The 8,504-nt window shown below is 69.7% G+C and overlaps 2 protein-coding genes across 7 annotated transcripts; one reads left to right on the forward strand and one right to left on the reverse strand.

The window, feature by feature from the left end:
* The first annotated feature begins 626 nt into the window (after window positions 1-626).
* CS (citrate synthase) lies at window positions 627-5,874 on the forward strand. 5 transcript variants are annotated; one of them, XM_085212311.1, is made up of 12 exons: window positions 627-804; window positions 2,231-2,281; window positions 2,341-2,478; window positions 2,564-2,629; window positions 2,716-2,847; window positions 2,922-3,110; window positions 3,189-3,388; window positions 3,541-3,670; window positions 3,777-3,878; window positions 3,956-4,165; window positions 4,249-4,415; window positions 5,728-5,874. In XM_085212311.1, the coding sequence occupies exons 1-12, from the start codon at window positions 751-753 to the stop codon at window positions 5,849-5,851; spliced, it is 1,563 nt and encodes a 520-aa protein (XP_085068437.1). In that variant the 5' UTR covers window positions 627-750; the 3' UTR covers window positions 5,852-5,874. The 5 variants fall into 5 exon arrangements, with proteins under 5 accessions (XP_085068437.1, XP_085068436.1, XP_085068438.1 ...); XM_085212310.1 differs by having other exon boundaries at window positions 5,725-5,864; XM_085212312.1 differs by having other exon boundaries at window positions 628-804; window positions 2,371-2,478; window positions 5,725-5,864.
* On the reverse strand, window positions 5,197-8,185 carry COQ10A (coenzyme Q10A). 2 transcript variants are annotated; one of them, XM_085212380.1, is made up of 6 exons: window positions 7,995-8,185; window positions 6,854-7,000; window positions 6,590-6,782; window positions 6,413-6,514; window positions 6,133-6,331; window positions 5,197-5,838 (listed from the first exon to the last, which is right to left on the reverse strand). In XM_085212380.1, exons 1-5 carry the CDS (start codon window positions 8,072-8,074, stop codon window positions 6,164-6,166), a joined length of 690 nt encoding a protein of 229 aa, XP_085068506.1. In that variant the 5' UTR covers window positions 8,075-8,185; the 3' UTR covers window positions 5,197-5,838; window positions 6,133-6,163. The 2 variants fall into 2 exon arrangements, with proteins under 2 accessions (XP_085068506.1, XP_085068505.1); XM_085212379.1 differs by having other exon boundaries at window positions 5,197-6,331; window positions 7,995-8,184.
* Between the last annotated feature and the right edge of the window lie 319 nt (window positions 8,186-8,504).

The following is an 8,504-nucleotide window of genomic DNA, read 5'->3' on the forward strand; positions in this document are numbered from 1 at the left end:
GTGGGGCTGGGGCTGGAGCAGGGAGGGCACATACCCACGGGAGTGACGGTGGCACTGCAGTGCCCTTTGACCACAGGCTGCTCTTCCTTACACAGCTCAGTGCTGTCACTGCCCCAGTGCCCCCGTGACACCCGGTCCTTCAGGCAGCCCCTGTCCCCTTGGTGCTGCGGGTGTGCCACCCACTCGTCGCATGGATGGTGCCACCGTGGGGTCACCAGGACAACGTCCCGGGGTTATTGGGCAGCGTGCCCCCCGCCCCCCCGCCGTGTCCTCCGAAGTCACCGCAGTGCAGTGTGGTGTCATGGGGTGAGCGCCGCGTGCTGACATCAGAGCAGCGCTGAGCCACAGCCGAGCAATAACGAGGGCACATGGCGGGAGAGAGAGGGGGCGAAGTGGAGGGATGACGTCACGCAGCGATCCGTGATGTCACGGTGCTTCGGTGACGTCACGGGGCGGGGCTCGCATCACCGCACCCCACGCCCAGATCAGGCGAACGCGGCGGCCACCTATAGCCCGGCCCCCCGCCGCCTCATTTGCATAACACCGCCCCATCAGGGACGAGCGCGGCCAATAGCGAGCGGCTCGGCCCCGAGGGGGGCGGGCGGAGGCGGGGCTATGCTAATAACGTACGCGGCGCCGCGCCTCGCCCCGCCCGCCGCGCCGAGGACCCCCGGGCGCCGCCGCCGCCGCCGTTCGCTTCGGTCCCGGTCCCGGCCCCGCGCCCGCTCCGTCCGCTCCGCCCCGGCCGCCATGACGCTCCTCGCTGCCGGCAGCCGCGCAGCCGCGCGCCTCCGCGGGCCCAAGGTGAGCGCGCCCGGCCCCGCCGTGCCTTAAAGGGGCGACGCCGCGGGGGGGGGGGGGGGGAGGGGGCTGCGTTCTTAAAGAGGCGACGCGGGGGGGGGGGGGGCGCCTTAAAGGGGCTGCGGGGCCGCAGCGGCAACGGCGGTGTCAGCACGTGGTGCGCGGGGAGCGGCGGGGCGGGGGGAGCGCCCGGTGCGGGGTAAAACCGGAGGGGCCGCGCCCGGTGCGGCGGCGCTTTGCGGAGCTCCGCTCCCGCGTTGCGTTTCGTAACGGCCGCGACGGTGCGGGGCGGAACGGGCGTTGTTTCGGCGCCTCGCGCCGCGCAACGTACGCCTTCAATAAATTAATTAATGAATCAGCGCCCGCACCACACCCGCAGCCCTCGCTGACCCCGCGCTAAGCCGGGCGCGGCCTTCATCCACCTCCTCTCCAGCCCCTTCCCCGCATCCCCGTTGCCGCAGCGGCGGAGCGCCGCCCGCGGGTCCCGCACGGTTCGGCGGTGCGGGATCCGCCGCGACCCACGGGGGGCGATGCGGGGTCCCCACGCCCCCCCTGGAGCCCGCAGCCGCCGCCCCGCGCCGTCCCCGCAGCGCCGCTCTCACGCGTGACCTTGAGCGGGCGACGGAGCCGTGACAGCTGCGGGCGGGCGGGGCCGGGCGGGGGGGTCCCTGCGGGGCCGTTCGGGGTGCAGCTCACGGAGCTGTGCGGGGAGCTGCGCGGGGGGTGCGGGGGCACTGCGAGGCGCTGCCGTGCGGGGGCGGCCCCGCAGATTCCTCCTGTAGGGCCCGGGGGGTTCCGCGCGGTGCGGTGTCGCGTTGCGGTGGGGGGGGGGGGGCTGACCTTGGGCTCCGCTCCGCGCTATTGTTCGCGGCGTCGCTGAAACCTGCGGTGCGAATGGGCGGGGCTGCCACCCCCCCGGTGCCGGGTTGGGGTCTGGGGTGCGGGGTGGGTGCGGGGATCGGGGCGGCTCTGAGTTCCCCCCGGGCGCAGTGGAAAAAAAACGTCACGGTCGTTGCGCGGGGGGGGGGGGGGGTGGCAATGTGCCGGGGGGGTCTGGCCCGGCCCCAGCACTGCAGGACTGTGCGCGGTGCCGGGGGGGGCGGGGGGGGTGGGGGGGGGGGCAAAGTCGGGGATCCCTCCGGGCCGAGGATCAAAGCGCGGCGCTTCCCGGGACCGGAAACCCGCGGAACGGCAACGGCCGGCAGCGGCGGCCCCTCGTGCTTCCGCCGCGGGGTGCGGGGGGGGCGGGAGGGGGAAACAGAATCTGCGCAGGGGCCGAACCACGCGTGGGGTGCAGCGGCTGCGTGAGAGGGAGGGAGGCACCGCGGACCCTTCCCATGCGGGGTGGGACCCTCTCCATGTAGTCCCCCCCATAAGATGCCCTCCCATATAACCCCCCCATGTAACCCCCATCTCTGCTCTCTTGCAGAATGCTCCATGTGTCCTCTTTGCTGCCCGCCACGCTGCCACTGCTGCCACAGTAAGCACCAACCCACAGCTTCACCCCCTGATGCCCCCCCAGCACCGCAGGACTCGCAGTTCTCCCTCTCCCCCTCTCCCCTCTCCCAGAACCTGAAGGATGTCCTGGCCTCCATGATCCCCAAGGAGCAGGCGAGGATCAAAAGCTTCCGCCAGCAGCACGGCAGCACGGCCATCGGGCAGATCACGGTGGATATGGTGAGCGGGGGCACCGGGATGGGGGGGGGGGCACCGGTTTGTGCCAGTCCGTAACTGTGAGCTCTGTCCTTCCATCCTCCCACAGGTGTACGGTGGGATGCGGGGCATGAAGGGGCTGATCTACGAGACCTCGGTGCTGGACCCCGATGAGGTGGGGCTGCCCCCCACCCCTGCCCCACTCGTGCACCCATAGGGCAGCGGTGCTGATGCCCGGTCCTGCTGTGTTTTCCCATCCAGGGGATCCGCTTCCGTGGGTTCAGCATCCCCGAGTGCCAGAAGCTGCTGCCCAAAGCGGCGGGGGGCGAGGAGCCACTGCCTGAGGGGCTCTTCTGGCTGCTGGTGACCGGTGAGGTGCCCACCCCAGAGCAGGTAACGCGCCAGGACCCCCGGGCTGGGGGGAGGGGGGGGTTGTCAGCCCTCTGCTCAACGCCCCCTCCCTGCAGGTGAGCTGGGTGTCCCGTGAATGGGCCAAACGGGCGGCGCTGCCTTCCCACGTGGTGACCATGTTGGACAACTTCCCCACCAACCTGCACCCCATGTCCCAGCTCAGCGCCGCCATCACCGCCCTCAACAGCGAGAGCAAATTCGCACGCGCTTACGCTGAGGGCATCAACCGTGTGAAGTACTGGGAGGTATGGGGGGGGGCGGGAGGGGGGGACGGGCAGGACTTTGACCCCCCCCCTCACTCCATCTCACCCCATCTACCCCAGTTTGTCTATGAGGACGCCATGGATCTCATCGCCAAACTGCCCTGCGTCGCTGCCAAAATTTACCGCAACCTTTACCGCGAGGGCAGCAGCATCGGCGCCATCGACCCCAACCTGGACTGGTCCCACAACTTCACCAACATGCTGGGTTACACCGACCCGCAGTTCATCGAGCTGATGCGCCTCTACCTCACCATCCACAGGTGTGGGGCTGCACCGCCCCAGCTCTGCCTCGGGGTGTGGGATGTGCCCTGGCAGCGCTCGGTGTGGGGCAACGGGAGCTCCGGGACGGGGCGTGGGGCTGCGGGGGCCTCTGTGGGGCGTGGGGACCTGACGCTGCTCCTCGACCCCGCAGTGACCACGAAGGGGGCAACGTCAGCGCCCACACCAGTCACCTGGTGGGCAGCGCGCTGTCTGACCCCTACCTCGCCTTCGCTGCTGCTATGAACGGGCTGGCCGGGCCCCTGCACGGCCTTGCCAACCAGGTGGGTGTCCGTCCGGCCTGTCTGTTTGTCCATCGGTCTGCCTCCGTCTATCCCTATCCGTCTGTCTGTCCGCTCGCTGCCATTCTGACCCCCGCCGTGCCCGCAGGAGGTGCTGCTGTGGCTCACAGACCTGCAGAAGGAGCTGGGCCAGGACGTGTCGGATGAGAAGCTGCGGGATTTCATCTGGAACACGCTCAATTCGGGCCGGGTGAGCGCTGGGCTGGGAGGGGGGTAGTGGGATGGTGGGGGGGTTGGGGGCGGTTTGGGTGCTGACTGCTCTCCCAGGTGGTGCCGGGCTACGGACACGCCGTGCTGCGGAAGACGGACCCACGCTACACGTGCCAGAGAGAGTTTGCCCTCAAGCACCTCCCCAAGGACCCCATGTTCAAGCTGGTGGCTCAGCTCTATAAGATCGTCCCCAACGTGCTGCTGGAGCAGGGCAAAGCCAAGAACCCGTGGCCCAACGTGGACGCACACAGCGGGGTGCTGCTGCAGGTGAGCCCCTGCTGCCCCACGTACCTTTACTGGGGGGGGTCCCGGCCGCCCCCTGCGCTGCCCTGACGTTGCTTTCCCCGCAGTACTACGGCATGAAGGAGATGAAGTACTACACGGTGCTCTTCGGGGTGTCCCGCGCTCTGGGCGTCCTCTCGCAGCTCATCTGGAGCCGGGCGCTGGGATTCCCCCTGGAACGCCCCAAATCCATGAGCACTGCGGGGCTGATGCAGCTCGTGGGCTACAAATCCGGGTAAAAAGGGACGGGGTCAGGGCTGCGCTCGCTGCTCCCCCCGACGCCTCCGGGCCCGGGACGGACTCGGCACTGAACCCCATCCGGCTGTGGGGGGGCAGCCCGGGGGTCCCTCCTGCCCTGTGCCCCCTCCTCCCTATGGCACAGGGCCCGGTCCCCTCCTTCGTGGCTCCTGTGCCCCCGGCCCGGCAGCACCGCGCACACTGAGCCCCAGCTCCCCGCTGCCGGGGGGGGGCCGGATTTGGGCCTCCCTTTGCAACCACTTCCCCCCACTCTGAGAGGGGTTCAGTCCCAGACTCCAGTCCGTGCCCTCCCCCCCCTCCCCGGGGGGGTCCAGCCCTTGGGGCAGCTGGTGAAGAATGAATGTTTCAGCCCCCCCTCCACCTTGAAAGGCCTCGATACACTCCTCCCCAGCCCGCGCCCCCCGTGTTTGTGTGAATCCCCACGTCTGATGCCCCCGGAGCCAGAGCTGGGCCCCCCCTCCCTGTTGGCCCAGCCCCGGCCCAGCGCAGGCTTTGGGCAGTTCTGTACAAACAACGATAAAATGCAAAATAAATGTTTTTATTAACAAAGCCCAAGCTGCTGCCACTCCCCCCCCCCCTCCCCAATCCCGCTCCGTCACCCTCTGGGTGCTGGACCCAGACCTGGGGCTGCCCCTGTAGGGTGCTTGTAGGTATCCAGCTGGAGCCTGGTGGTCTTGGGGTGCAGACCCCCCCCCCCCCAGCTCCCCTTGCCCCCCTCCCTGCCCCATGGCTGCCCAGTGAAGAGCAGGAGGCCGGGCTCACCCTTGGAAAATGCTCTTTATTGGCATATGTAGAAGTCCTTCCTTGGACAGCAAGGCCACAATCTCCTCTGTGATGGGGATGGAACTGGGGGGGCTGAGTGGGGGAGCCTAGAGCCGGGGGGTGGCTCAGGGGGTCCCTCATGGCCCCCCCAGTGGGTGTCACGGCCTGCTGGAGCTTGGATCCTCCAGGCTGAAGGTAAGGGAAGCTCAGGGGGAGCAGGGGGCACCTCAGGCCGGGGCCATGCTGGTCCCTGGGGTTGCAAGGGGTAACGGGTTGGGGTAGGTGGGTGGGGGGACAGGGGCCGCTCAGAGCAAGCCCCCATCCCCCAGCTGTGCGTGTGACTTGTGCAAACTGTGCGACGGCGGGGCGGGCGCACGGCGGCTGCAGGCGAAGGGCTGGCAGCTCTGCCCCGGCCACTGCCTCACTCTGCCCCTTCTCCTTCCCTTTCATTCCTGAAGAGTCAGGGCAGGGGGGCGGGGGGGGCCCCGGCAGCGAGACCCCCACCAACCACTTGTGTTCCCCAGCAGGATCCGGCCGGGCTCCCCTGCCAGCGAGCGCCAACCTTCCTCCTCTCCAGGGCAGGCAGAGCTGACCCAGGAGTTCCTCCACCGCGGGCGCAGGAGCTGGAGCCCTCTGGCCTTGCAGAGTTAAGAGGAACGAAGGGTTTAAAAAAAAAAAAAAAAAAAAAAAAAAAATCTCCCCCCCCCAGAAAAAAAAAAAAAACTAAAACAAAAACTTAAAACCAAAATCAGCTACAAAATGTGGGAGTCCGGCGCTGGGCCGCGGCTCCTGCCGTGCTGCGATGGGCCGGGGGGGCTCACAGCAGCCCCCTGCAGGAGCACCGCTTCGTGCCCTCGGGGCTGGGAGGGAATTCCAGGCAACGGCAGCAAAGATGCACTCAAATAAATATTTAAGAGGGGGGCGGGGCTGACCCTGGCACAGTCCGCAGCCGCAGCGCTGCCCTCACGTCTGGTGCACCTCGTGGAACATGAGCTCCCGGGGGATGCGGGTCTCGGGCCCGAAGTTCTTGGCTGCCTGGCGCTCAAAGGCCGCCACCATCTGCTTGACAACCTCGTCGAAGAAGACGGTGGCCAACTGGGAGTGCAGCAGGGAACGGAACTCGAAGGAGATCTGAGGAGGAGAGCGGTGTGAGCCCGGTGGGAAGCGCGGGGCTGCATCCCCGCTGCAGGCATCGAGCCGGGAAGGGCTCACCGAGAAATCCACGGTGCAGGTGCGCGGGTAACCGGGGATGCCGGGGCTGAAACGCCAGTTTGTCTCCAGGTGGTTGAAGAGCCGCCCATCCGTGCAGACGGCCTGGGGGGCAGCAGGAGATCAGGGGGCTGCAGAGGGACCGCGGAGGGGCTGGGGCCGCAGTGGGGCTGCGCTCACCTTGACGAGGTGCGGGCGGACGAGGGTGACGATGGAGGTGTAGCGCTCCAAGACGGGCGGGAATCCCACCTCCAGCTGGGCCTTGATGTGCCCCGTCCGCTTGGAGACCACCACCGACTTCTTGCACCAGGGCACAAAGGTTTTGTAGTCGTCCACGTTGGAGACCACGTCGTACATCTCTTGCATGGAGTACCTGCGGGCAGAGCGGGCGCTGCAGAGGGGAACGTGGGGTCCCAGAGGTGGCTGCGGGGACACCAAACCTACCCGATGATGCGCCGCTCCGAGTACTCCTTGCGTTTGTTGGTTAAGGACCCTGCGAGGTTGAGGAAGGAGCGGGTGGGCGCACGCTGCGGGTCCCACTCAGTGCTGATCGCCAGGCGGCCGAACCTGAGGCCGCACAGCGCTGCGTGTCTGCACAGGACAGAGGTGTGGGCGCAGGAACCGGTGCGGGGCTGCCCCACGGCTCTGCTGGGGATCCCCTCCTCAGCCCCCGGCTGGGGCCGCCCGCAGCCCTCCTGAGCTGGGAGTAACCGCGGGGTGCGGCGGGGAGCTGCCCCATCCATCCCGCCCCGGGGCTGCGGGCAGCCGGGAGAGGCCAGGAAAGTCCAGGCCGGTGCCAGCGCTGCTGTTGCATAAGAGGAGGAAGGCAGAGGGAAACCTGACCTCGGGGACACCTAATCCAGCCCGGCAGAGCGAGGACAACTGCCCACGGCCCCTCCCCAGCTCCGCGGGGCCGGGGCAGCTCAGAGCCCAGCTGAGCCCCGACGTTCAGCCTCCTCCACCTCCCACCTCGCTCGGGGCCGTGCAGGCAGTGCTGCCCCGCCGGGAGGGAAGCGGCGACGCTCCACACCCTGGCGGTCCTGGGACGCGCGGCCAGACAGCAGGGGGTCCCGTCAGCGCCCGCAGCCTCACATCACCCATCCGAGGTGACAGCGCGGCCGCGGGGGGCTGCAGCCCGGCGGAGCTGTTTGTCACCGCTGTCACCGCGGCAGCGCCGGCAGGACGCGCCCCATCGCCGCGGGAATTTTAACGGCTCTCCTCCGGGAGCGGCGGCCGCGGGAGGAAAGGCCCCATTTCGGTACCCGCCAACGAGAGCCCCGGGGCGGCGACGGGCGGAGCCGCAGGACCGGCCGTGCCCCCGTCCCGGCGCGGAGCCGCTGGCTGCCGGCCACGTCCCGGGCGCAGAGGTCAGCCGGGACCGCCGACGTCCCCGCACCACTTCCGTTGTCCCGGGCGCGGCGACGGCCGCCGACCCGCTTTGCCCCCCGGTTCGTCCCGGCCGCCCCGCAGCGCGCGCCGTTCGCTCCCCGCGGAGCCGCGCCCCGCACCGGTGACCTCTGGGCCCGCGCCGAGGCCCGCCCGTCCCCGTCCGTCCCCGCGGTCCCCGCCCGGTCCCGCCGCTCACCTTCCGGGAGACGCCGCCACCGTCCGCAGCCGCTGCCGCGCCCCGAGCTGCAAGGCCCCGCGGAGCCGCCGGGCCGCCATGACCGGGGCCGGGACGCGGCTCCGCTGCCCTCGGCCCGGCGCCGCCGTGACCTTTCACCCCGCGCGTGACGTCACCGCGTCACCATAGAGCCCGCGCGCGTCACGGCCCGGGGGCGGGGCGGTCGGCGCCCGCGCGCGGGGCACGCCGGGAGCGGTAGGCCGCGCCGCGCGAGGCACGCCGGGAGTTGTAGTCCCGCCCGAGTTCGCTCCTTTCCTCGCGTCCCCTCGGGCCGGGGATCCGCGCGCCGCCGCCTCTCCGCGCAGCATCGCCGCTGAGCGCTCAGGGCTCGTTTTTCTCGCTTCCCCGGTTCGGTCTCGTCGCACCGAAGCAAAAACCGCCCCCCGTACAGCACCGGTGCGCACAGCCGGGGAAACGCGCGGAGCCGGGCTCCGCATCCCCGCACCGGGAGGCGCCGCCCACGTGGCGGTG

The sequence above is a fragment of the Meleagris gallopavo genome, chromosome 31 (genome assembly GCF_905368555.1).
Source record: "Meleagris gallopavo chromosome 31, MGAL_WU_HG_1.1, whole genome shotgun sequence".
Taxonomy (NCBI): domain Eukaryota; kingdom Metazoa; phylum Chordata; class Aves; order Galliformes; family Phasianidae; genus Meleagris; species Meleagris gallopavo.

Excerpts from the sequence above, each read along its gene's own strand:
- COQ10A (XM_085212380.1), bottom strand. The coding sequence starts at position 8,074 with ATGGCGGCCCGGCGGCTCCGCGGGGCCTTGCAGCTCGGGGCGCGGCAG. Across the intron at positions 7,001-7,994 it reads GTGGCGGCGTCTCCCGGAAG|ACACGCAGCGCTGTGCGGCC; the intron begins GTGAGCGGCGGG and ends TGTCCTGTGCAG. Across the intron at positions 6,783-6,853 it reads TCGGAGCGGCGCATCATCGG|GTACTCCATGCAAGAGATGT; the intron begins GTAGGTTTGGTG and ends CTCTGCCCGCAG.
- CS (XM_085212310.1), top strand. The coding sequence starts at position 751 with ATGACGCTCCTCGCTGCCGGCAGCCGCGCAGCCGCGCGCCTCCGCGGG. Across the intron at positions 805-2,230 it reads CGCGCCTCCGCGGGCCCAAG|AATGCTCCATGTGTCCTCTT; the intron begins GTGAGCGCGCCC and ends GCTCTCTTGCAG. Across the intron at positions 2,282-2,340 it reads ACGCTGCCACTGCTGCCACA|TTCTCCCTCTCCCCCTCTCC; the intron begins GTAAGCACCAAC and ends CAGGACTCGCAG.